Source organism: Marmota flaviventris, chromosome 6 (genome assembly GCF_047511675.1).
Source record: "Marmota flaviventris isolate mMarFla1 chromosome 6, mMarFla1.hap1, whole genome shotgun sequence".
Classification (NCBI taxonomy): domain Eukaryota; kingdom Metazoa; phylum Chordata; class Mammalia; order Rodentia; family Sciuridae; genus Marmota; species Marmota flaviventris.
In genome coordinates, this window is record NC_092503.1 from 14,144,489 (window position 1) to 14,172,344 (window position 27,856).

A 27,856-nucleotide genomic window follows, 5' to 3' on the forward strand; every position below is an offset into this window, starting at 1 on the left:
TCTATCTCTCATGTTACTTTGATGGTTTAATAAAGAGTTTTGCATAGTCCCTGTATTCCCTTTTAAGGGGATTATATGTTTTTTTTATCTTAACACTTATTTTCTCAGGTGCCATTTATCCCCCGTGGACACTTGGGTAATCTGTCTTTAGAAATTAACAGCTAATAGGTGAGCTAAAATGCAGAGTATTCTTATGAGCCAAATCTGCAGTTACTAATGCAGTTTTTACATCTTCATATTTTTCCAACAGCCTCCCATTCGATGTCTTTACATTTAGTGCTATTAAACCATTAAGGAATTAATTCATCCTCAGTGTGTGGGACTGTGTCTTCTTTGTACATCTGTTCTTTGTGCTCATGCTGTGTAGGTGTGGGTGCATACGAAACACCTCTTGTAATAGCATTTGTACCTTTCATCTATTCTACCAGTGACCAAACAAAATACCAATGGCTACTCTCAAGAGAAAACAGGAGCACCAAAATCAGAAGCCACTTTCATATTCAATATTTCCCAGCACTCTTTAATATGAATACTGAAAATTTGTGCTTACTCTCAAATGTACTATTTAAAAGGAAGATAAACACAAACTAGGAAATTTTGAGTCTAGAAGGGATTCAAGATGACAAACCGTCCTCTCCAGAAAAAATGGTGTCCTTTTCCCAAAGCCACATAATTAGTGACAGGATCAGCCTGGAAACTATGTCCTTTAACAATAATTCTTAGATGGGTGCCATTGCTTTTACTTATTCATGTAGCTTTGGAATCCACTGATGTCAGAGCCAGTTGCTGGTTCAGTGCAAGATGAAGCCAGGTAGACTCTATAAGTAAAGCTCCTTGGTTTGTGCCAAATGACCAGGACAGTTTTTATCCTTGGGTGCAGATTTCAACACACCCAGGATGGCTAGATGGGGTACTTTGTATGATTCTCTCACAACAACTAACTTTGCCTAACAATAACGCTGATATTTTTAAATCAAAAATGTAATGCCTCAAACATCTACACTTTAATTGTCCTGGATATCCTTAATTTATGCTGGAAAATGTATTTAGAGCATTTATTTTTATTGATAGAAAAAAAATTTACCAAAATAAGGGATAAAAGGAATGGAATTTCAACCCAGTTAGTTACCTTTAGCTGACTGATGACGTGGGTATTGTTAGTGCAGTTTCCAGAAACTCTTCCTTTGGTGGGGGGAGTCCTGGGCATACTGCTGAAGGATGGCCACCCACTATCAAGTTTGCATGGCCCTTTGGCTTCCCGGAAGGTGCAGAAACAAAAAGCAACATCCACCTAATACTTGAGTTATTTGAGTTATTTATGTTGATTCTTCTCTCAGGTCCACAAAAGGTGGCTCCGATTCCTCCCTTTCTGAGCTACGGCCAGCTCGGTCAGGCAGAGCCTTCCTGCTCAGAGTCCTCCGGGCGGCTCTCCCCCTTCAACTCCTCCTGCTGCTCCTCGTGGGGCTCGCCTGCCTTGTACCAATGTCAGAGGAAGACTACAGTTGTGCCCTCTCCAACAATTTTGCCCGGTCATTCCACCCCATGCTCAGATACACAAATGGTCCTCCTCCACTCTGAATCAAGCAGATGCTTGCTACAGAAGTGTTGGTAGCATCAGGAGGATTGGGCCAGCAGCAAGCCCAAACCATCAGAGGATTTGATCTTGATGAAAGCCCTCCATGTGGCAACTTTAGCTCTCCTCCATATCCATGTGTGCAAATCACGGCTTCAGATGTGGTTGATAAACAATGACGTAAATGGAAGGTTTCGAAGAAATATTGTTCCAGACTCTGAGCCTTAGCACTGAAGTAAGGACATCCAAAGTTTCCTGGACTCATGAATTCTGGGCCATTGGCCCATTCAATGCATAGCCGAGGACTTCAGTAGACCACCTGGGCAGCTTTCCCATGGTGCTGCTCCACCACCCAATCAACCAAGGACCCTTATCATACAATCTACCAACCAATCAGTGCTGAAGAGATTTTAGAACCTTGTAACATACAATTTTTAAGAGCTTATATGGCAGCTTCCTTTTTACCTTGTTTTCCTTTTGGGCATGACATTCTAACCTTTGCTTTAGAAGCACAAGCTGTAAATTCTCAAGGCACTTTTTTTAAAGGTATAAAAAAAAAAGATGTAATAAATAAGGTTATGAAAGGCTTTATGTGAAAAAAGTTGAATGTTATAGTATTAAAAAAAGATATTTATGTATGTACAGTTTGCTAAAGCCAAGTTTTGTTTGTATTGATTTATTTGCATTTATTATAGATACTGTACAATATTTTGTCTGTGTTTTTTTTTCTCCCTAAAAAAAAAGAGATTCTAAATTTCATTATTAAGCAGGCACTGATCAGAATGAAACTTGATCTTTTTCTGTGGGATGAGTGAAGATGGAAAATCAGGATGTATTAAAGGAAAAGGAAGCTTGGAAACATTACATATTTAGACACAGAGGAACCCAGAGGATCGCTTTTTCCCTCTTCCTTCCACAGCCAATCAGACCTCATGCATTCCTGCTTCCTGACATCTTCACCCTCTCTTCTCCATTTGCTTTGCACAGTTGGAAGCACCTCCTAGGAACTCCTGCCCAAAGCCTCCTCTCTGATCCATCCAGGGGTATACAACGGCCACATGAACCTTCTTGAAGCCCTCTTTTGTTCCAGTGCCTTCTTTGGGCTGGGGATGTAGCTCAGTGGATGAGCACTTGCCTAGCATGTATGAGTTCTTGGGCTTAATCCCTGATACCAAAGAATAACAACAAACAAACAAAACAAAATAAACCAGGTTCCTTCTTTGCTACAAAACCTTCTCTTGTTCATTGACTATCCATTAAGTACGATTTCGGCCTGTCATTCAAGTCCAAATACATAAGATTTTATTCTGCCCCTCTGACCTTGCCAACTGGCAATCCTCGTGGAACCATGTGATACTCATGGCATTTAATCTGTCATTTAATAATTTAGGGAGAGGAGGGTACACAAGACCCAGATTTCATGCTTCTCTTGGAAATAGAAGGCTCTAGCACCTTGAGCATATACCCTGCATGGCAACAATGGCTGGGGCTTATTGGCTTGTCTTTAAGAACTGGAAGGGACAGTTTTCCATTTGTGCTTATAACCCATCAACATCTCTCATTGCCTGTAACAACCTGTAAGTAATTGAGTTTATGAAACCTGTTCTAAATCCAATATGGAAACTAAACTGAGGTGCTCTGTCTTCCCTGGCTTCCATTCCATGGAGCATGAAGGTTGAGTGCCATCCCAGGCAGCCTCCTGAGGCTTCGAAGCTTTCAGATTCCCGGGCTCATATCAGTCCTCACCTGACCCCTGGGGCAGGACCATAGAGCCTGCATTTTAAGCAGGTGCCTGGGTGGCTTTATTCCTACCGTTGACAAGAATGCCCCATGTTTTCTTATTTCCATCTTTTTATTCTCACCTTCCCTTTGTTCCTCCCTCACGAGACTTAGCTGACAAGCCACCTACTCCATGAAGATTTCTTGGTGGATCTTCTACCATACTCCAGACTCCTCTGAACCAAACTTCCTTCTGTGGCTTTTCTATTATGTGGACTGTGCTTTCTACCTTCAGGCTACACCTTTACTTTCCCCTACCTGTCATGCCCTCAGGAGCGACATTCTTTTATAGAGAAGACAAAACTATGCTTTACGTGTCCAGTCCTCCCTCATTTCTCTGTCGCTCCTGGCCCCTAGGCGTGGAAGCAGAGGCCTTGTCCTGGAGCAGTTCCCCCTTCCCCACCACACCTTGCCACTGTTAGGGAACTCACCAATGTGGGGCAGGAGGCATGGAAAAGGTGAGCACAAAGGGACTTCCAAGGCACTTCTGCTCCAAACAAGGTAACTGACTTCCTTGGCATCTCCCGTCACTGAAGAATCCAATGTTGAATGTTGCAGAGAAAAAAAAAAATTCTTTTATTTTGTTTTATATTATGTTATTTTCTTTTTGCTGTGCTAGGGATCAAATCCAGGGCATCACATATCCGAAGCACATGCTGAGCCACTGAGCTACACCCCTGGCCCCTCTAGAGAAAAACATTAACTTACTTTCTTTCTTTCTTTTTTAACTGTACTGGGGCTCTGTTGCAGTACACCTGCTCTTCATGTTCTCTACCACTGAGCTACATCTCCAACCCTTTTTTCAAAATTTTATTTTGAGACAGGACTCATTAAAGTGCTAAGGATAGCCTCAAATTTGTAATCCTTTTGTTTCAGACTCCCAAGTAGCTGGGATTGCAGGTGTATGTCACCATGCCAGCCCTAATCAAGAAAAAACTTAGAGTACAATACAATTTTTGCCTTTCTAAAACCCTGTGACATGCTCATTGGGGTGTGTGACCTGCATTTCCTTAATTTTTCTGAATACTTAACAGCGCACTGGAAGAATGAAGAAGTAGGGACCCCTGGGGGATATAAGCACTGAAGCCAGGAGGTCAGGGATTTCCCCAGATGATATAGCTCATCCCGTGGAATAAGGGCCATGCACAAGAAAGATGAGACCAGGGCCTTTGTCGGAGGCCTCACAACCTCAAGTGCCTTCTGAAGGAGGGGCCCCGGGTCCCCTTAGGAGCATTCTCCCCTGCACCCAGCTGCTTCCCTGGCAATGGAGAGGAGGATGTGTACATCAAAGGCTTCATGGAGAAACAGCATTTTAATAGAAGATGAAGAACACTGATGGCAGTCGAAGGGGCTCATATTTCTATAGCAAGGACTGTCAGGAGCTCTATTGTGGCCTGCAGAGCAAGAATAATGTCCCAAGTGTATGATGGGTAAGGAAAGGCACCATCAAAGAACCACCAATTGACCGGAAGGCGGAGAAGGGAAGGATAGTAACATTTTGGTATTGAGATTTTCACAAGCACACAAGAATTATTAGAGAAGGTTGACACAGAGAGAATTCATAAAGTGAAGCTGCAAATTAAAGGCTTAGAAACTAAAAGTAGTGACAATAAGAAATCCAGGAAGGAAAGAAAATTGTGCCCAAGGAGCAGGAACAGGAAGATTGGGCAACAACAAATCCCCTTGTTAATTTTTAAGAAGTGAGAAGAGATACCTTCAAAAGACTCAGAATGGAAATTCAGCAAACTGAGGGCAGAGATTTATTGTAAGAGGGCAGGTTGGGATAGACTGATTTATAGCCTATACCCTAAGGCCACATATTAAGCAATTATAGCTAAGAAATTTTATTGGCAAGCCATATAAAAGATTATAAAGCAAAGAATATAGGAGAGAAATAATTTATCCAAGCTAATCATGGCCAGAGAAGCAGGGCCCCCAAGGAACTGGGCTGGGTAAGACTCAGGGCAGTGCCATGGATGGATTCTTTGCTCTGTGCCCAGCAAATCCACCCTCCTCATCACCAATCAACTCCAGGCAATTGCACACCCATTAAAATAGTCCGAAAGCACATGTCAAATAAGCCCAAAATGCCTGGGAAGAGCAGCACCCAGTAAATGGCACTGTGTGGCCTGAACTGCTCTAAGATCCTGAGTCTCAGCCAGGACCTCACAACTTCTTGTTAATTACCCATTTGAATGGGTAATTACATACAAATTTCCTCTCTTCTTAACTTTCTCATCCAATTTATGTCAATGTAGGATGTATTTTTAAAAAGAGTGACTGTCAGTCTATGGAAACAGGGTGGTTTACAAGCCTAGAGCCAATTTCTGCTTAGCATGTGCAGCACTAAAAAGATAATTTGGGTGAGGAAAGGAAGGATTCTCTTGGGAGTGGTTATTGCAGTTTTAGATTTGATAATACATTGTGATAACTGTAGTTGATCATTATACCTAGAGCAACTCAGAGATAAAGAAACTGAAAAGGAATGACTTGCATTCTTCAGTTCCTGGCTTCTCCCTAACCTCTCCCATGGAGTTGCACAATATCCAGGAGGAGGCCACTGGGGACTATCACAGAGAGGCCTGAAATAGGGACCACCTCCCTTTCAGATGAATCAGTGAAACAGGGAAGACCAAGGGCACTTACTGGAGTCTCTGCTGAGCAGCTTCCTGCAGCCTCTGGGAAAAAAAAAATGTGATCTGAAAAAATGTGCCATGTATGTGTAATATGAATTGTAATGCATTCTGCTGTCATATATAACAAATAAGAATAAAAAATAATTTTTTTTAAAAAGTTGAGAATAGATCATAAAAACCAGGCAGTGAATGCACTACTATCCAAGCTGAACCATGAGGAATGCTGAATCTGGGAGCCAAGGAGGCCAGGTGGGACTTGGGAGCCATCTTTCTAAACCACGAAGGTCCTGGGAAAATGAATCAGCCTTGCAAAACTCTTCACCTGTTACTCAATACAGTCATTAGAACATAAAAGAATTTGAAGCCACAATTGTATCAAAACAAAGTCCCTCATAAGCTGTGCCATAGACACTGCATCGGATGCCATAGGTAGTCCAGAAGAAATCTAACTTCCTCAAAGAAGATGCATACCAGGGCCTTGAAGATGTGCACTCCAGGCCAATTCTGAACCCTGCTGGAACCAATTTTGAGGCAGTCATTGGCTCAGAAGGCAAAGCTACCAAGTAGTTGGAAACATCCACAGCAGTTTCATGAAGCTACCTCCAACCCTAGTCCACAGTTTTAGGCAGGAACCCAGCACAGCCCACCCCCTCCGCCTGCACTGCACCTTTCTGTGAGCTGTACAGATTGGTGGGGAGCTGCAGGAATGCAGGTTGCCAGAGGTTTCCTAAGTGCGGTTCCTAATCAGAAGCATCTGTGTCACCTTGGGTTCCAAGATGGGCTTCCAGACCACTGCCTGCCCCAGATTGCCCCATCCTAGAGCCCTCTAACCCTCCCCCTGGCTGCCGTGGCAAGTTTCCCATCTTTCCCCATAACTCTTAATGTCAACTTCATCAACCAGTAAGTTTCCACATGAATCTGGATTTTCAGATTGGACTCTGTCCTGTGCTGTTGATCTATCTGGCCATTGCTGTGTATATAGTATAACTGACTATAATGATAATACATATGTATAATATATAAATACAGTAAAATGCCCAAGTCAATAATACAAATATATAACACAAATATGTTGTAACTGTCAATATACTAGTATCATATATTGGTGACTCTAGTGTAATTGTTAATAATCTTAGGACAGGCACCATTTCTCTCTTTGTATATGTGTCCATTTAAAAGGCTAATTGTTTTAAAAAATCAACTATTTTAATTACAAAAGATTCTCTTCTAAAGATAAATTTTTTATCATTCTCTTGATCATTTTCCAATTTTATGTTACCTTTCTATTGCCTTTTTACTTTTCTCAAATAACATACACAGTTGTTTTTAATCAGGGCTATTTATATTATTCAGTGACTTGCATTTTTCACTTACTTGTATTCTGCAGATATGTCTGTACATATGCATTCATCTTCACTGCACTGAATATCACAGTATATTTTTAATTAAATTTTATTGTGTATATTTGAGGCTTACAACATGATGCTCTGGGATATATATATAGACAGTAAAATAATTATGATAGTGAAACAGTAGAAGAGCTATCATCTCACTTAAAAATTTTGTAGGCGTGGCTAAAATCTACTCATTTAACAAGAATGCCTAGTACAATACAATTTAAATTTAGTCCTCACAATGATAGTAAGTCTCTAAATTTGCTCATCTTACTTATCTACTAGTTTGTGTCCTTCGACATACAATCTCCCCATTTTCTCCTCTCCCCTCAGCTATCCTTTCTCTGTCTCTGTGAATTTGAAGCCACAATTGTATCAAAACAAAGTCCCTCATAAGCTGTGCCATAGACACTGCATCGGATGCCTTAAATATATGTCTCTGTGTATTTGCCACAACTTGAATGGACCTGGGGGACAGTACCCTAAATGAAATAATCATGTCTTTTCTCAGCAGTTGTTTTCTCCCAGGTGCATGCTATTAAGCAATGCTGCAGTAAACATTCTTGCATGGACATGAAAGTATACCCTTGTGTAACATGGCTTTTATTTCTCTAAGGTGGCACCTATTTCAAGGTGGCATTACTGAATTACAAGGTATGTATGTTCTAACCTTTAATACATTTTAATGACTTCATCCAGATTACTTTCTGAGAAAGTCATGATGAGTTACAGTCCCACCTTTTCTTAGAACCTCCCAATTATTAATTAATAATTTGCTCCCAAATTATTAATGTCCAAATTCTACATTTTCAAATCTCTCAGGAACTTTGGAAAACTTATAGCCCCAGGATTTAAAACAAGTACTGGTCATGGTGCATCTGTATTTGTTTGAAGCTCCCCAGACAATTCCCCTGTATGGACAAGTTTGGGAAGGGCAGGACTAGATGTTATCAGTTTTCTAAAATATTGCCCAACTCAGGCAACAGTAGCAAATTGTTTATAAAATTTGCATTTTCATGACTAGTTTATATGTTAATTGTTTCATTTGTAATATCCTTTGACCATTTTTCTATTTTTTTTTATATTTTCAAGGAACTCTTTGTATATGAGGGAAATTAGCTCTCTATATCATTTGTGTTAACTTTAACAGTTCCTTTAGTTACCAGAACATTTTAGTTGGTACGTTATCAAATCTGATATGTTTTTTTTCCTTTGTAGATTCTGAACTTTGTATCAACAAGGCCTTTTCCATTCCAAGATTATGCAAATGTTGGCTTGTATTTCCTTCTAATATATCTACACTCTCCATGGAATCATTTTTATAGTTAATATAAAGGAATTACTATGGCATTTTTTTAGAAGAATAGACAATTGTCTTAAAACCAATCAGGCATAAGAAATATATGCCTCCTGTTATTAATATTCTTTTTCTTTTTAATAACCTCAATGCCAGTCAGTTTGTGCTTGTTTAATAAATAGTATTTACTATGAGGCAACCATTTTTTAAATAAGATCAATCTATGTACATATTGATTAGGGGAAGATACCTACCATATAATTTCAAATTTTAACGAATAAGATCTAGAATAATTTGTATAATATATTCCAAATTTCGTATAAAGAAAGCTAAGTGTATCTTACATGAGGCAAGAAGTTGCTCTGAGCAACACAAATAAAATACATGACATTGTTACTGAAGTCATAGGGAGAAACAATTTTAAACATTTTTATTATTTAAATTTGACAGTTATTATTTGGCTTTTTAGACCCAAATTTTTGTAAGAATAATGACAATTTTAAAAAATAAAAAGGCACTTCTGTTGTTCTATAAGGAGGCAATATTTGATTTGCTTTTTTAATTTAGAAGAAAAATGTGTGTATGCCTCAAATAAGTGGTGATAGGTCCTTTATTCAAAGTAGCAGAATCCTATTGGGTGACTTCACTCTAGATTTCATCCTGAATTCCTGGTTGGTTTCAAGGAAAAATAACAAAGTGACAAAAGCCACCAATTTGTGACAAGTCTCACTGCCCAGGGGACTTTCAGAATCCCAGGAGAAGAGTTTCCCTAGGGGAGATGTCCTCATGAGACTCATTAGTTCAGGAAAAACCAAAAACCTGTCTACCACCAGAAGTCACTCTGCATATCGGTGCCCTCAGGCCATCAGAGGCAGCGAAGTAAGTGTCTGGGGGAAGGGTGGGGCAGGTCCTCCCTGTGCCTTTCCTGACACAGGCCTCAGAGACCAATCATCCTGTTGCATTTGCCTTGAACTCTGATCCTTCTCTGTAACCTCCCAGGAGATATGCCACTCAAGCCTGGTTTTGCATGGGGCTCAAGTCCTACTCTGTCACCCCTGTCCTGGCCACCCTGTGGATCAGAGTGGGAGAACAGATGGGGCAGCTTTCATAAAGCCCTTTCGTCCAAATCTTCAGGAAAATCTACCTACAGCATCAACTCTGGAGCCAAAACATCTGGGCTGAATTTCCAGCTCAGCTACTTCCTAACGAGCAAGTTACTTAACCTTTCTGTTCCTCAGTTTCCTCTTCTGTAAGATGGCATGATAATAATACTTCCTGCTGCAGAGGTTGATATAAGGATTAAACAGAATATATGTGGTGTGTTGAAACAGTTCAGGCAAGTATGAAGGGATAATTATAGTATTTTATTGCTGTTCCCTCCAGCTTCAAATTGAATTTAAAAATGTCTACTGGGAAGAGCTTACCAGATCTTCTTCCCCCATATACTTTAGAAAAAGAAAACAGCTTAGAATTTTTTTCTTTCCTCTTCTATTTTTCTTTTTAAATTTTGGTTACAAAAGCCACATAACAGGACATCTGCCCTCCATGAATTTGCATGTATACAGAGCAATATTGTTAACTATAGGCACAGCACGGAGGGCAGATTTCTGTCTTTGATTTGACAGCCCCGCGGGAAGCATCTGCCCTGAGCCCACCCAGGTGTGTGCAGCCAGCAGGGCCTCACTCTGCGGGCTCCCACTCTGCACCCGCAGAGGGAAGTCGTGGCAGGACCTTAGGTAGCCTTGTAACCTCCAGAAGTACAGTCCAGGCCTTGAGTTAACAATGGCTTTTGTGTTGTAAAACAGAAACAAACAAAATGCCTAAAAATGCGTCCTTGGGACACTTCACAGAACAAGTGTGCTGACCCAAGAGATAGAATTGCCTAAGACAAATGCCATTAGTGGTAGCATGCAGCCGGCAGAATCCTTTCTCCAAGGAGACTTCCGGAACTCAGTCCTGCAGGGGCAACTCAGCACCCGATCCCCTCTGCTGCACTTCTATCTGACTGCCCTTTAGGGTTCTTCCCCAAAGACAACCCTGCGGCATCCATGAAAAATTCATCTTTCCTTTTCTTCCCCCCACCCCATTCCTTGCCCTTGGGTTCTATGGAGGGCCGTGGGACAAGACTTTAATGTTAGTCTTGAGAATGGAAATGGCATCTGCTTCTGTGAGTGATGAGCACAGAGGGTTCTGCAAATCCTTTGGCCACTCCCAGGTTGTGTTGCTCATTTCCTAGTTGGGACACCTGCCAGGCCAGCAGCCCGGGTCCTTCTGAAGCCAGATTTAAAGTTAGGTAGTCAGTGTAGTTAGATAAATCGGTCTAATATCGAGTGAAATCTAAAATGGAGGCCATGCTGGCAATGATTCCGGGAAACGCAGGACAACTCATGGAATGTTAATGAAGTCCTGAAAAGGCCCTAGGCCAAAGTCCACCTCAAAGAAATGTCAATGAACAGCCCCCAGCAAAAAGGTGCTGACTCAGAAGTCCTTCCTGACCAGATTACTTCTTTGGCCCACCTGTGTCCCACCCCTCGGGCCTTCCCACCTACATTCCATCACTGAAAGAACTATAAAAAGGGGAGACAACATCCCTTCCACGGATTCCACCTCTTGGGTCCCCTTCTTCCTCCAGGAGAAGTCTTTTCTGCTGTCCTTTAATAAACTTCTAATTTCTACTCTGACCTTGCCTCGGCGTGCTTCTTTGGTGTTATTCTTCAACATTGGGGAAGCAAGAACTTGTCACCGGTCAACAGCGGTAACACTTCCCTTGGCTGCCAATGCTGATGTCCGGAATTTGAGGGTTCCAGTCCGCCTGCAGGGCTGCTTTTTCAGAGTTAGGCACATCCGGTTGGCACAGGGAGTGTATGTGTACCTGCTTATATGCAGAATGTGAAATGATTGAATTTACAGAAGCAGAAAGCAGAATGACAGTTATCAGAGGCTGGGGTGGGGGGCTGGGGAGAGAATCCAAAGGGACACAACTTGAGTTTGAGAGGAAGAATAAGTTTGAATTTGTTTTTGAGATTTTTTTTTTTCTTTTGCAGAGCATGACAAATACAGCTAATAATCAAGAACTGTACATCTCAATATTGCTGATGTTCTTATCAAGAAAAGGAACAATATGATGTGTATACATATAATTGTATTTTTGTAATAAGTAAGTAAATAAATAAGAGGGGGGTGTATGAGTGTCTTCACAGAATGGGCACTAAGAAGGGGATGGTGACATAGTTGGGCAGGTGATAAACCTTGTTCATTCAGGTTTTTGGATGCTTTGACCACCTGGATGAGGTCCTAGCACCTTTTCCTGGGGACAAAACAAGACACTTTCACCAGTGGGGACACTTTAGTCAAATGGGACACAGGAAATTTGAAAGAGCACCTATTTAATCTTTTTGCCTCAATGCAATTACAGAATATGGATGAAAAATTCCTCCATGACGCTATAACTTCTGTGATTTAGCCTTCCCATTCCTGGGATAAGGCTTAGCTACTTTTTCCATAGGAAGAAGCTGCAGCCAACCTTGATTTCTACCATTTCTGGATTCAGTTCCTTTTTCTGCCTGGAGCCAGATTCTTATAATCTGGGACTTTAACCAGTTGGAACCAACCTTGCCAAGTAATTAAAATAAGATTCTCTCCTCAAACCTCCTATCTTTTCATAAACTTGAAAATTTTTCCCTTATACAGCTGAGCATCCCTAATCCAAAAATCTGAAATCTTTAAAATGCTCCAAAATCTGAATCCTTTCAAGTGCTGACATGATGCTCAAAGAATTTTGGATTTTGGAGCAGTTTGGATTTTGGATTTGGGGATTAGGAATGCTCCACGGGTAAAGTTCACGAAAATATCCAAAAATTTGAAAAACTTAGAAATACACGATACTTCTGGTTCCAAGCATCTCAGCTAGGGGACAACTGACCTGTGTGCATTTCTATAGTTTTGGGGAATGGCCACCTCCTAGGTGGAAAAGGGGAACATGATTCTTCAAAAGTGGAAAGGCACCACAAGAGGCCTTCTGGTCAAGGTGGTATATTGCTTTAAAGGATCACATTTGCCTTAAAAGTTCATTGACTTTTTTCTTTCTACTCGTAAATGTGAAAGCTCATTAAAATGCAAAATTGGTTGGTGTTTTCTCTGGTCCTTTAGTATATTTTCGTATGAACTCTGTGACTTTAATAATTTCTAGGAAGCTCCAAGTGGTACTTCTTATTACTCAAGTATAAGGTCAGGAAGACTCAGCCCATATCTGCTCTTCACCCATTTCTGAGGTTGGGAAAGTTACATAACTGTGTTAAGCCTCAGATTCCTCACCTGTAAAACAAGGATAGTCATATTTTTGCTTTCATGGGGAGTGGTAAAGAGTACCTGGAAATAAGGACTAAAAGTCGTCCCTGGTCAAGGGAAGCCTTCAATAAAAGGTACTTTTGTATATATGAGTGTGGATGTGTGTGGTTCTTCCCAGGGTAGAAAGGAGAATCAAACATTATCCCATCTTCTAAGATAACCTCTTCAACAACACTTGGACTTAGTTTCGGCCAAGTCCATGCAAAATTGCCTGCTGTTTCAGGAATTCTCCCCACGTTCACCTTCACCATCACCAGGTGCTCCAGGGCATGTGTAGGCAGTTTCTTTGGAAAGTCTGTCTCTATCTTGAATGTACATCTCTCCCCATATTTGGATCTATTCTTTTTGTGGTATCTCCAAATATTGCAATTGTAAACTCACAAAGATGTGAACTTAGAACTAGTTCCTTTAATGCACATAGTCCAAATAAGCAAAGTTATGAAATTTTTGCTTCCCCAGAGTAGACATTCTATATTTTTGGAGAAACGAATCTAAACATGGTAGTTTTGAGTATAAATGTCTCCCAAAGCCTTGAGAATATGTAACAATGGAGAATGTGATCTTGGGCCAGTGAGCACATTGAATCAACCCTCTGTTAGCCATTCCCATTCTCATACACTCCAAAGGAAAGACGTGAAATTCCATAGATTGCCATGGACTGTCTCAAAACCTGGCTGATCAGGGAAAATAGCAGAGAGCACACATAGACAACTCTGTTCCTTGGTATTTTGTGAAGGGTGACAAGGGACGAACAGGGTGCTTGGAGAGGGTAGATGCCTGGCCCAATGAAAAGACTGATAACTGCTGGATCCAAAATGCAACTCAAAAGCAGAAGGAAACTCACAACAGCAAACATTTCAGCCCTCTGCAAATTCATCAAAGGCCTGAAACAATAGGAGAAATGTTCATGCTTGAAAAACTGCTTAACTTTGGGTAAGTGAAGGTTGAATTTGTGGCATTTTGCCTGGTACTGTGCCCATTCCCCACCCTCCATTGTTGGGTCAGCATCAGAACACAGCAGTTCATGAGGACCCATAGCTTTGCTGCTGGTGTTGAAGGATCTAAAGAAGGCTCCAGTGAACACAGAGAGGAAGAAATAGAGCTAGGTACGGAGGAAGGGGCACAGAGTTTCCATGCCCTCCCTGGGCACCACCCTCCAGGCACCGTCACCTGTTGAGTTATTCAGAGCCCTCTAAACCCTGCCCTCTTGGGCCTCTAAGGGAGGCCTCACTACACACACACACACACATACATACATACACAAACACACACACACAATCGATCACATCTTTGGCCATTGGTGAGCAATGCAGCCCTCAGCCTCTCTTCCCTTCCCACATGTTGGAGCTGAAAGTTTCCAATTCTATGCAAAGTTGGTTCCTGTACAACCAGCCCCCACCTCAGACTAACCCAAAGCCCACCAAGAGTCACCTCAGTAGAACAAAAGGTGTTCATATTGTCACATGAGAAGTGGTGTCTCCCAGGAAGTGTCTAAGGAGTTTCCAGGGAGCAGGGATAACTGGACTCAAGACCAGAGGGGTTCTTGGCATATGCATCATTTAGAGGCACAGACAGAGGCTTATTTAGAAAGTAGGTAGACATTTAAGGAAGAATGCAGGCAATCTCAAGGGAAAGAGGCCCTTTGGGAGTTCTCTTAAAAGAAACTCATTGTGGGGTGGATATGGGAAGGTATATAGGAATGATATCAGTCTGGTGACCTCAAGATGGTTTTTGATAGTTTGGTCAACCTCCAGATCCTCAGGTTGATATAGTCTTTGTTATCTGATCAATAGACTTCACAGTAAACCCCCTACATTTTAGGTTCCTCAAGGTATCATACCTCTTTGTTAATATAATTATTGGGGGAAAAATATCACTGCACACGTAGATTTATAGATTTCTCAGGAATTTGGGAGTAACAGATCTAGAAAAGAGAGTCTCAGGATGTGACAGTCCAGGAAAAATATGTAGAACTTCTGAATTAAAATCTTCCTTCCTTGTCCTTCCTTTATGTCTCATTTTTACCTGTTTTTTATTTCTTCTACCCTACCTCACCCCCTACCAATTTAATCCCTTAATCATAGGGACGATGAAGTTTGAAGACCTGTCTTCTATGGTCACTTCGGGCTGATAACAATGACCCTGCCTAGGCAAGGCCTGAACATCTTGTCCTGTCTAATCTACAGGGGACAAAGAAAGGCCAGGATTTGTTGGGTGTAGAACCATTCTTTGATAACCTTGAAGAAGCGTCACATGCCTGTGAGATATTAACCTCCTCCCCACCCCATGACAGTAAATAAGCACAAAGAGTAAGAGAGTCCCTGAGTGGTACATACAAACAAACATCCTTGCTCAGCCTTCTCACTTCTTTTGCATAATACTTGTAAATCTTCTAGAGGTTCATGGAAATATTGATTGCAAGTCTTGTTCGAGTCTTGGGATGGATTCCAGACTTGTCAAGGTCTTGGTTCTGCAAAATCTCAAGAGGGACAGCATGATTTCTAGATTCACAGATTCAGAGAGTGTGCCCCTGTGACTTAACAGCTGTGGGAATGCTAAGGAGAACCAGAAAAGGGCCCTTTCTTTGGGGGTCAGAAAAAGTCTTCCATAAAGCATCTCATAAGGGCTTGCTGGAGAGAGTTTTAGGAGCAATTCTGATTCTTAACACAGCAATAGGCTGTAGAGGTGACCAGGACATTGAAGTTTCTCAGCATTGTTTTGCCAACGTAGTTTTGATATGTAAGTCAGCCCCCTCGACTTTTTCTGGGGATCAATGGTGCCAGGAGGTTTGAAGATAGTGAGCAATGCCAACAGCCTTAACACCTCCTGGGATACCTTTCAGACAAAGAAATGTCCATTGTCACTCTGAAGTGACCTAGCAAGTCCAAATCTAGGAATTATTTCTTTTAATAAGGTTTTAATGACTTCTTGGGCCTTCTCAGTTTGGGTCGGGTATACTTCTATCCACCCAGAAGAGGTCTCAGAAAAATCTAGAAAAAAATTCACATCCTTCCTTTGTGTCTCCTTTCTAGCTATTTTTAAAATTTCTTCTATTCTACCTCAGTTATCACCCCCACAAAATTCTAAGGAATTTGGGAGCACTATGTCAGGAACCAGGGTCCCAGGCCAGATAAGAGAATAGAAGATTCTCCTTGTACACTTATCTTCAAGACTTTAAGGAATTCTGTCTCAGTAAGTGGGGTAGAGACCAAATGTACATTTCCTACTTCATCACAATAACACAATAACAACAAAAAGTCAGTATGGAGGAACAGAGGGGGGGAAAAGAAGATGTATTCAAACCAATAGCAGAATCCATTTGGTGTAAGTTTCCTGGACAGCAGCAGGAGGTGTGGCCCTAATGGATAACAGGCAGAGAGTCCTCAGATGCCTGGTCCTACTCCAGGTGTTGTGGTTTAGATGTGAGTTGTCCCCCAATAACTCTTTTGTGAGACAATGCAAGAAGGTTTAGAGGAGAAATGATTGGGTTATGGAAGCCTTAACCTAATCACTGCATTAATCCCCCCTCCATGGGATTAGCTGATTGGTTAACTGAGAGCAGATAGAGGTGGCTGCAGGAGGTGATTGGGGGCATGCCTTTAGGGTGGATATTTTGTCTCTGGCAAGTAGAGTCTCTCTCTCTCTCTCTCTCTCTCTCTCTCTCTCTCTCTCTCTCTCTCTCGACTTCCTGATCATTATGTGAGCTGCTTCTCTCTACCACACTCTTCCACCATGATGTTCAGCCTCACCTCAAGCCCCCAGGAATGGAGCTGGCTGTGAATGCACTAAGACCTCTGAAACTGTGAGCCCTCAAATAAAACTCTCCTCCTTGACGATTGTTCTGGTGAGGTCTTTTAGTCACAGCAGCAAAAAAAGCTGACTAAAACAGTGAGTCTGCCTTAATCTTCACAGGTATCCTATGAAATCAAATAACCAGAAAATCAAATAACTCTATGACTAAAATGTGATGAAACCAACCCAACCTAGTAAATAAGTGAGTTTGGATACACAATAGCAGAGGACTCTTGGAAGAGAGGAGAAATGTCAGCCACTGCCCTTAAGTGCCCTCCATGGATGAGCCAAAGTAGTCTTCACAACCCTCCTTCGGGCAGGAGGGAGTATTCTCTTTCCCACTCTGTGCTAAGATTTGGATATGATATGAGCATGCCCCCCACCCACGCCCCAGGGTTCTTGTGTTGACAACTTGGTCCTCGGTGTGGTGATATTGAGAAGTGGAGGAACCTTTAAAAGGTGGGACTTGGTAAAAGGTAATTAGGTGGAGGAGGTGGACTGAACTCATAAGAGACTAACATAGCTCACAGATCTACACAGATCTCTAGAGGGAAGGTGGTTATAAAAAGGCAGGACTGGCCTCTCTAAGTTCTCTGGTTTCCTGTCCATACCATGTGATCCCTATCACTCTCACACCCACAGTAAGGCCATTGGTCTTGAGATGTTGCCAGAGCTGGCACCATGATGTTTGGAACTTCAGCCTCCAAAACCGTCAGTTAAATCAACCTCTTTTCAAGTTACCTAGCCTAAATATTTTGTCATAGTGTTACCGCTGTTTACCGGTGACGAATTCCTTGCTTCCCCAATGCTGAAGTATAACACCAGAGAAGCACGCCGAGGCAAGTGTAGAGTGGAAAGTGGAAGCTTTATTAAAGGACAGCAGAAACGACTTCTCCCCGGAGAAAGAAGGGGACCCAAGAGGTGGAATCTGTGGAAGGGGAGGTCTTCCCTCTTTTACAGCTAAGGTCTTCTTTCAGCTTTCCTGCATGTATTTCTGTCTGTGGGTGTTCCTGTCCTTTGTCCTGTTATCTTGCAGTGATAGAATGTAGGTGGGGAGACCCAAAAGGTGAGGGGCAGAGGGGCCAGAGGAGTAATCTTGGGCAGGAAGGGCCTGGGGCCGCTTTTGATTAGCACCTCCCTATTTGCTGGGAGCTGTTTCATTAACATTTCTTTAGAATGGGCTCTGGGTCTTGGGAACTTTAACATTCCAAGTGCTGCTCTGCTTTCCCTGGCTCCATTCTCAACACGGCCTTCATTTTCGATTTTACTTGATATTAGACCCGATTTACCTAACTGCACTACCTACCTATCTTTCAATCTGGCTTCAGTAGTAGCTATGGAAAACAGACTAATACACTTTACAGGAAAAGAAAATGAGGCACAGGGAAATTAACTTACTCAAGATGGCAAGGTAAATGGTAGGATGAGGATTCCAACTGAGTAATCTAGATGCGGAGCCTGTATGTGATGTAGCTCTCAATACATCATGTGCTCCTCTCCCCCATTCGTCAGGTGAGTCATACAGAAAACAGGTAACTCTGAGAGGAAAGGATGTCCTGAAATGGAAACCAGTCATCCTGCTTTATCTCCATGGTGGGGATAACCGGTTTTTGATCTAAGCATATATATTTCAGATCATTCAATCATCTATTCACTCTTTCATTCGTAAATAAGGACTCAAAAAGCTTCTTTTGTCTCTCACTGGGAAGAAGTTGGGGCTAAGTAATAGAATACAGTTATTTCAAGGAGAAACTTATTTAATCCTCCTCATCATCTTACAAATGGATGATGGCTTATCACCATTGTGTTGATAACCTGAAGCTCTGAAAAACCAATTTCCAGTGATCCTAAAACTTGCATGTGATGGTGCCTTGTCAGTGTCTACACACCTGAAGTCAGTGTCATACACCTACAGTGGGGGCGCGCAGGAGAGGGGGATGGAAGATCTGTGTTCTACAGATCTTCCAATCACCTTGATTTCCCATGAAACAGTAGTGAACTATTAGCAACAAGTACAGCATAAAAACAAAAGAAAACAAAAGGCAATCTTTCATTTCATCCTTTATTTGAACATCAAATAGGTTGAGAAAATGTTTTACAGGTGCTAAAGCATCCTGCTGGATTCTTTACTTTTTCAAGGTGCAAAAGAGGTTTACAAGTGTGTTTCATTAAACAAAGCAAAGCTGCGACAAAATGGAATCACATCAATAATGGTACGCATCAGCATGAGCGCATATCACTCCATCAAACACAATTGGGCATTTGAGCCTTTTCCCATAAAACAAGAGCTCTACACTGAAGAATATGTGGTGCACCAAAAGCATTGTTTATATCTGTGAGAGAACAAAAACTGGCTTAATGTCACTTATTAATTCAAGTCTCTATGACCAATGACCTCTCTGTGAACACAAAGGGGTCCGTGTCTTAGGCACCTGTTCATGGGATTAAATGTTATTTCCAGGGTGCACAGCTCATAAAAACACACTAAAGATGGGTTTGGTTGGGACATGGCAGCATTTACATATTTAAAAAGTTCAGGCACATTTGGATGCAAAAAAAAAAAAAAAAAGGAAAGAATAGAAATTTTTCTTGAGTCTCTAAAAGACAGTGCAAAATTGAAGTGCCATAATAGAGGCAGCAATTATTAGAAAGTAATTTTAAATGACTTAAATAAAAGACCACACCTTAATTTAAATGGAAAAGAAATGCAGCTAGAAACAGAGCATAATCACACTAATGAAAAGATGGATATTTGGGACCACAGTTAAATTCATTTGCTCCAGTTAAGTGTAAGTAAATTTTCTGGGGATTTAATCTAGGGAGTGTGCAGTGTTATCTGGATCAACCTCCCAAGACTTGCATGGAAGAGAATCATGGTTGCCTTATGAGCTACTCTGTAACTCTATTTGCCTATCAAAGAACTAGTTTCCCCAAGCAGATCTTCCTGTAAATATATAGTCATTACTATGGTCCTAGTGATCATTCCCAGTATCCACAGTCCATCTCAGAGTTGCAAAGTATTAATAGGAAAGGATTCATAATTGGTTTCACGTAGCAATAGAAGTCTTCTAAACCAATGGCCTAAATCAAGGGCCATTTCAATGAGTAAAATTTTAAATACAGAACACCTCAATGTGATTAAGAGTAAATTATCAGTAAGTCACTTATTTATTCAGCCTCCAAAAGGCATAAGACATGGCATAGTTAAGCATATTTGCAAGACTACTAGGGAAATCTATCGAAGATTGCACTGCCTTATGGGCTGAATCTCACAATCTCCATCAATAGGGTCTTCTCTTTGGAATACCTAGTCTCCTTATTTCTGCATGATAGCATTACAGCATCATTACAGCAAGCTAGGCAGTGGGTAAAAGAAACTCAGACCCCTAACTATTCTTTGGACGTCACTGCTGATGCCACTTACTTCCCCAGAACTCAAGCTGCCATTTTGGAAATGGCTGTCAATGGAGCTAGTTATTTTTGGATTACAGTGCACAAGTAGAATACTGAAACTTGGTGCCAGAATACTTTCAATATTCTTATTCCCCTTTTTCCCATACATCAATCTCCCAAACCCACTTTCCCATCCTATCTGTATCCTCCAGGTAGATCATGTCTTTCAAACTTTAAATTGGCTCAAAGTGGGGGGAAAGGACAGGAAAAATTATTCAAAATCTACCCTATACTCTACAGCAACATCAGCTGGAAAATGTCAGCAGCTCATTATTGACACTTCAAATAAGGATAAAAAGAGATTTCCAAAATTGTTGAAACTCCCGGGCTAACATTTCAACCATCTAATGTTCTTGGCCCGTTTCAAATGTAGTAGTATCTTGACATGAATACAAACACAGTAGATGAATAATGTAAAACCCTCCACTGTATTATTGTTTGGATTTAGCTGGTATTACATCATCTGTAGTCCTAGAGGTTTGTTTTTTTTTTTTTTGTTTGTTTTTATTTTTTTTAAAAGAAAATCTCAGTATAAACATTAAAAAGAACCCACTGACCCATTAGCTACTGTCCAAAAATATTACTACTGATATTTTGGTAAAAGCAAAATTAGCTGCCCTGAATAATTTTCCTTTTCAGGCATAATCTGTGCTACATAAGATTGTCTTATCATTCAATATCCAACAATAGGCATGTGGATTAGTGCTATTTTGTCTACTGTGGATACAAAAGTTGATATGAAATGTGATCTTCATTTAAATGAATAATCACCAGGTTTCAGGCATCAATAACTGCATACATGACAAGGTAACTTGAAAAGTATACAAAAAAGCTAAATATTTTTCCTTGGTTTTTGCATGTTAACCCAGTCAAATTAAATCCAGAACAGAATCATTACATTCAATTGTCTGATAAACAAGCAATGCAATTTCAAAAAAATATATATCATACTATATAAGGTGCTTCTTAAACAAACAATAAAAGAATTATGTTCTTAAACATATTCTTAATGCAGATACATAAAATTGCCCCCAAATTTAGATGCTCATATAAATGGAAAAAAATATATATATATTTTTTTGGCCCTCCCAGTTTCCCAGTCCTTTGGTAGAAATTTAACTGGGCAACCAGAAATTAATCAAACTTGCTTTTCCAAACAGGACATACCAAGAGAAGCCTAGTAGCTCTCCAGGGGTGTTGGCAAACATGTCACCTCTCAATGGGGTTCGAATTAAAGACTATGAAGTCAGGGAAGGAAATCAAACTTACTTCTTAGCTTAAAAAAAGGAAATAACCCACAATTGCATTAAAGAAGCAAAGGCCCCAATGCTGGTCTCCTCCTGGCTTATGAAGTTTTAGAACAGGAGATGGGGGGTGGGGCGGGGGAGGGGCTGATTTCTTCCCAAGGGCATGCGCAGTCTCACCAGCCCCCACAGCCTGAGTCCAGCGCTCCTGTCACTTCTCTCCTTCCCTCCTTCCCTGCCAGGAGCATGCTGGGCCAACTATAGGAACACAGCTATCCACTGCTGTTCTTCCAATGAGGGCCACTCAGAAAGCAAGAAGGGCAGACTACCCTGTGGACCCTAGAACAGCCCGTTGTGCACTGCAGGGTGGAGGGCCTGGGAGATGCATCCTGGGAGCTGAAGCCTGTGGCCATGCCACTCTGAGCAAGGCTGACTTTGCTTTACAGATTTATCCAGTTTCTCCCCTGCTTTCTTTCCTCTGGAGCAGCCACAATCATCATGCAGTGTTACTATTTAGCCCCATGCCCCAGGGCTAAAAAAAAAAAAAAAAAAATTCAAACACCAGGAGGAAGCCGGCTCACTGAAACTCCCCTTTTTCCTGACCGGGCCTTACATGTTAAAATTCAGTGGAGCTCACACCCGGAAGATCCAAGTACAGCGCCCTCTGCTGATAAATAGGAGACCCCACCAAGACAGGTTCTGAAAGCTGTTTCACTGCAAGTCCTGGGGGCAGAGGGCTTGCTTCCATAAATAAAAATTAAAACAAAAAACTCAAGCTTGTCCCTCATACAGAGAGATTGATCTGTGTGGGGGTGACTTAATTGAAATCGACTTGCTGACTTCCCACAGGGCCTTGGGAAGCAAGAATTAACCAGAACCCATGATCTGTATGTAGTGCTCTAGAAATACAACAGTAGAGATGTCAGCAAGTTGACATGATCTTGACAATCAGGGGGTCTTCCTTCCCTGTGTGTGTCTTGTATTCCTATAGGTGAAATGAATAGACAATCACTAAATATAATGCTACAGCCATGCAACAGAACAAAATGATAAAGGCATCACCTTAATAAAGTGACACATGACTATAGGAATACAAGAGGATGCTAAGGAACCCTTGAGCTAGCTTTCTCAATGTCATAGGTTAAAAGAGCCACTATCAATTCTTTCCTGAGGCTTTTTCTTGGAGCCATCACAAAGTGCTTATCAGAAGTGAAATGGCTACTCTCCAGGCCTGGGCCTCAACAAGTCTTTTCAAAGCACAGTCATCTCATAGGTTGAGTTCAGTCGCAAAGGGCTATGGGAATCCTCATTCTCAGTCAGGTAGCAAAGGGGGAAGAGAGCTGTTACCAAGAATTGGCCTTGGACTCCCTTTGGCTGTTCCTAACAGAAGATGTATCACTAAGAACTGAGCAAGCAAATGAACGGCCACTCATACTAGAAAGCCACTGGTGGTGGATGCATGCCTGGTGTGTGCAGGAGACAGAATTCCGCTAAAGTGATGCTTGGCTTGGGTAAAAAGCTGCAGGGATTCTCAGAGCTTTGGGAGAGGCCGAGAGCTCTCACATTGTGTTGGGGAAACCCTCTGCTTCCTGGGGGATGTAGTATGTCTGCAAGGAATGTGCTGAAGTGGAGCCCGTGGTGGCCAGCAGGCTCTGGCTAGACTCCTCTGGGGACCCTCCTCCACGGGTGGCTGGGGCGTGCAGGCGGTGGGCATCCAGCATCTCCAGCAGCAGGTCGTACAGGGGCACCACGTTCTTGCACTTCATGCTGTACAGATGCTCCATGCCCTTGTTGCTGGGGAGGGGGCACAGAGAGGACCACATTAGACACCAGCGGAGCCCCAGGACACCTGAAATTCCCAGGGGAAGTAAGAGGGACTCCAGGGACGCTTGTAAACCAGTCTTCCTTCCCATTTAAAGACCCATCTTTGGACGGCACCTGCAGAAACCTGAGGGCTGCTGAGACCCCAGTCTGGGACTTATCTTCATTTGTGTTTCATTTTCCCATCCTACAAGGGCAGTCCCACCCCCCCCACCCCCCCACAAACGCACTCTCTCTCCAGTCACTTCACTGACAGTGTACTGTTTACGCAGGTGACTTTCTTCTACATCCTGGCATGAGACCCCATTCCCCTCTCTCACCTTTACATGTAAAAAGAGAACAGAAGAGGTACAGCCAGGCAGGAGTGAAACTATGATATTTGAAGCTGTTCAAGAAGCTTCCTTGCTTAAACCTCTCCATGGCTTCCCAGCAAACTCAGAACAAAACAGAAATTTCTGTCCACACTCTCCAAGGCCCAAGTGACCTTCCTTGTCCTCCTTCATGGTGCTCATCCTGTCTTCTGTCCCTAACTCACACTCCTTAGCCACACTGGTTTTTGTGCTGTCCTGTAAAGGAACTAGGATCCTCCTAGATTTAGGGGCTCTGCACCTGCCAATCTCTCTCCCTGGATGTACTTCCCCAAATCTTCAAATGTCACCTCCTCTGGGAAGTTTCTGCTACCCCCGTGGCACGAGGCCCTGGCCCTACAGTCTGAGCTGCTCTCTTCTGAATTGTTCCGTCTTCCTTCTTACAGTTAACACAACCTGGAATTCTCCTGTGTGCTCATGTGTGTTTATTCCTCCCCACACACACACAGACACACACTCCACACAGACACACACACACACACACAACCCAGCATAGTACAAGTTACAGGAGGAGAGGATCTGTCCATCCTGTCATCTACCATAGCCTAGCACTGTGTCCGGAACTTGGTGTCTTGCAAATGGGGGTAAATCGGCAAGGGGAACATAGGCAAATGTCACTCCTCTCTGTCACATGCCCCTTCTCTACCCTCCACCAGCCACCTCTCTGCTGTTCTCACCACAGCATGAGGTGGGAGAGGGCTGCAACAATGACTATCTAGCTTGACATTTCTTAAGAAAGAAAATATGTATCATGAGGAGACAGGACCAAAAAAATGTCCTGGAAAATATTTGCAGTGTTGGGGGTGGGGCGAGGGGGACGCAAGCACAGATTGGGGTCCTGCCATGGAAACCCAGCATCAGAGTCATCCAGGTCTACAGCCCAACCTAGATGAGTGTTATTTTGTTATTGTTTTGCTATTTAATTTAGATGCCGTTAAATGCCCCCTGGATCCGCCACCATCTTGCTCATGCAATGTAATGAATCACATTTACAGTCAGATGAAATCTGGTGTTAAATTCTTTGAATAGCAGCATATGGCTGGAGCCACGCTTGACAAAACAGAGTTCTGGGACTTAGATTAGCTGTCGTGAGGCACCAAAATATTATTTTGTATATGTGAATGAGTGAGAGAGACAGAGGGGTATGGGAAGGGAGGGAGACAGGGAAAGAGAGAGAAGAAGAGAGAAAGAGAGTGAGGGGGTGGGACGCTCAAAGCTTTCAATAAAACAACATCTTTCTCTAGTTTTTCACACAATTCCTAAAGAAATTCTAACAGAGCTTCCACTCTGCTGTGCCCAGTAAAATCAGCCAGGGCTGGATGTCTAGTGCCAATATACTTGATATTAACCAGTTCAGCTTGCTAATGCTGTCAGGCTGTTAATGAATTTGAATAGTCATCGATTCCTATCAACAAATAAACACATCCATGGGGTGTGGGATTTCTATAACATGCCTGAAATTCCTAGCTCAAAGTAAAAGACAGTCTGTTTTCTTCCAGGTAAGGTTATTGTCTACACCAGGTAATCCGGCAGGATATATGATATTCTGAGCCATTTTTCTGCTTCTTTCTCTAGGAGGCTCATCAAAAGGCAAAGACAGGAAAGGGTTGGATTGTTTACCCTGGTGCAATCACCTACTGTACCTGGCAGTGTGAGTCCTTCGTCTGCTACACAGGGATTCTTGGGGAATCCTGAGAACAGAGATTGTAATCACTTTCTCCCAACTTTCCCAAGTGGAATTCTTTACTTATGAATTTCAGATTCATAGGAAGGGGAAAACCTATCAGGATTCATTTGTTCACTGATTCATTCTCTCATTCATTCATTCACTTGGTTATAATTTTATGAGCACATTTTGTATGTAAGTATTCATCTACAGCACTCTGGGGGATATAAAGGGAAAAAAGGTACTTCTCTTTTATCAAGAATCTAACAATTTTGCAAGATTGTCTCCAGAAAGGAGACAACTAGGACTTTGATGGGAAAAACTTCTTGCCATTTGAATCATACAGCTAAAGATTGAATGAAGGTCCCTTGAAAATGAACTATTTCCACTCCCTCTAAACATCTTGGTCCTTTCCTCAAAGATACCTCTTTTTGATTCCTAGGGTCCTTGTATAAGTTCAAGATCATGCAGGTTTTATCACCCATGGTACTTTTCTCTAGTGCTATCATTTCATATCATTGTCATTATCGTGAACTTTCTGGAGTCTGTGATAAAGAATCCATATTTTCTTCATCTCTTCCTTGCAGGCTGAGCTCTACCTATGAGAATGGCATCCCCTAAGCCTGTTAGCAGCCAAGTTTCATGATTCTTTAGAAAAGAAATGAGGCTACCTTTACCTTTTGGCATAAAGAGATTCTATTTCCTCTGTAAATAATATTCACTGCATTTTACTATGTGCTTAGCACTGTGCTGGGTTGTGTAGGGTATACAGGGTAAGACAAATTGTGATCATAGCCTCACAGAGTTTACAGTCTATTTGGGCAGGAGGTTAATGAAATGGGCAATAACAATTAAAAAGAACAAGTCTAAAGGGTCAGGACATACTTTCCAGAAAGGAGAGAGATCTACGTGATGACAAGTTTGAGTACTATTTAGAAATATTCACACACACACACACACACCCTTGCCACCATGTGTCCATGATACTTGACTTTGGGTTCACCACCTGACTTGGTTGGCTAGGGGAATGTTAATGGAAATGATGCACTTGCCCAAAAGGGCTTGCTTCATCTGCCTCTGCCCAGCACACGTCAACCTGTGGGTGCAAGGAAGATGCACCAGACACATAAAGCTGTCAGCTGGCCCACCTGCAGGGCTGCAGCTTGAAGCAGACTCTCCCACCTGTGCCCTACAGATGTGTGAGTGCATCCAGCTGAGATCAGCAGAGCTGCCTGGCCCATCTGCAGCCTGAGGTGCAGGCTCCCAGAGGACATAGAGAGCAGCTTACTATGGAGGCAGGGCTCAGACTACAAGGAGGTCCCTGTAAGTTAAGTAGGGCTGGACCACAAGGAGTAACATAAACAAAATGAAGGGATTTATATAACTTTTATTTAAAAGCAATGGGAAGCCCCTGAGAGGTTTTAAGCAGGGAGATGACATGATCAGATTTGGTATAAGAATGATCACTCTGGCTACATCACGCAGGATAGTTTGAAAGGGTCAAGATTAAAGGCAGACAGACATGTTAGGTGGCTGGTACAGAAAGGGCAGTGGAAATGGAATGGAGATGACAAGGAGGGGTTAAGGAGCTATGCAGAGGTCAAGGTTGACCCTCCATCAGGCATCTTAACAGTCTGTCATTTAGGATCTCTGAGTGTAACTCAGGGGAGCTTGGAAGGGAGCAGGAGGGATGTGCCCCCTCAGGAGAGGGGCTTGTGCTGACTGACTTGCTTTGATTGGCCTCCTCCCCCACCCATAAGACCTTGCACATGCTTCCAACCCAGCACACACACCACACTCCCTATGAAGCGTTCTCCAACACTTGCCCCGTGCCCTAGGCAGAGCAACGCCTCCCTCCTCTATCCTACCATAGCATGCGAGCTTATTATACGCCCAGAACTGTCTCAAGGGTGCTCTCCATATATAGGCAGTGGCCCTTCCTGAGCCAGCTGTCACACAGGGCTGGGGCAAGCTTCCTTTAGGTCTCTCCCAGGGGACCCCATGGATGACTGACCTCATGTGCCGGATGTGGGAGAGGATGAGCAGGAGCTGGGCCAGGCGCCGGTGCTGCTGCTGCAGGGTCAGGCCTGCCTTGGCCATCAGGTGGATCAAGGTGTCTGTGATCTTGTCAAGGACCCGGTGGATATGGTCCTTTTCTTCCAGAGATTTCAGGGTGCTGGACAGAAATGTGTATACTCCTGAATGTGCACAGAAAGAGAGACTCAAAGAGGATGAGGTCTTGGAGACTGGAAATGTCCATGAGACAAAATAGTGAGCCAGAGCCCATTCTGGCACAGCAGTACAGCAGTAGGAACGTTCTGGAACCATTTAAGACCAAGCAACTCCATGAAATTCCTAATGAACATGCAAGTCTGGGAGCCGCCAGAAACCAATATGGCCCCCTGTGCCGGAGTCAAGATTCCTAGGATAGAACTGTGAGCACTGGGGCTGTGGGACACTGGCCACCCTTCTGGGATCTATCTGAC

General features: G+C 42.5%; 2 protein-coding genes across 16 annotated transcripts in view; one reads left to right on the plus strand and one right to left on the minus strand.

The window, feature by feature from the left end:
• The window catches only part of Syne1 (spectrin repeat containing nuclear envelope protein 1), a 436,344-nt gene extending 433,540 nt beyond the window's left edge, over positions 1–2,804 (plus strand). For all 12 annotated transcript variants that reach the window (XM_071612898.1, XM_071612903.1, XM_071612905.1 and 9 more), the window contains one exon: positions 1,338–2,804. In XM_071612898.1, the coding sequence (XP_071468999.1) occupies positions 1,338–1,578 (241 nt within the window). In that variant the 3' untranslated portion in view covers positions 1,579–2,804. The remainder of the gene's footprint in view (positions 1–1,337) is intronic.
• Positions 2,805–18,866: 16,062 nt separating this feature from the next.
• Esr1 (estrogen receptor 1) overlaps positions 18,867–27,856 on the minus strand; it is a 387,036-nt gene continuing 378,046 nt past the window's right edge. For 3 of the 4 annotated variants that reach the window (XM_071612909.1, XM_071612910.1, XM_071612908.1), the window contains exons 8-10: positions 27,385–27,568; positions 25,348–25,395; positions 18,867–23,309 (exon numbers count right to left, since the gene is read on the minus strand). In XM_071612909.1, the coding sequence (XP_071469010.1) occupies positions 23,075–23,309; positions 25,348–25,395; positions 27,385–27,568 (467 nt within the window). In that variant the 3' untranslated portion in view covers positions 18,867–23,074. The remainder of the gene's footprint in view (positions 23,310–25,347; positions 25,396–27,384; positions 27,569–27,856) is intronic. The other variant, XM_027939485.2, reaches the window with a different exon arrangement.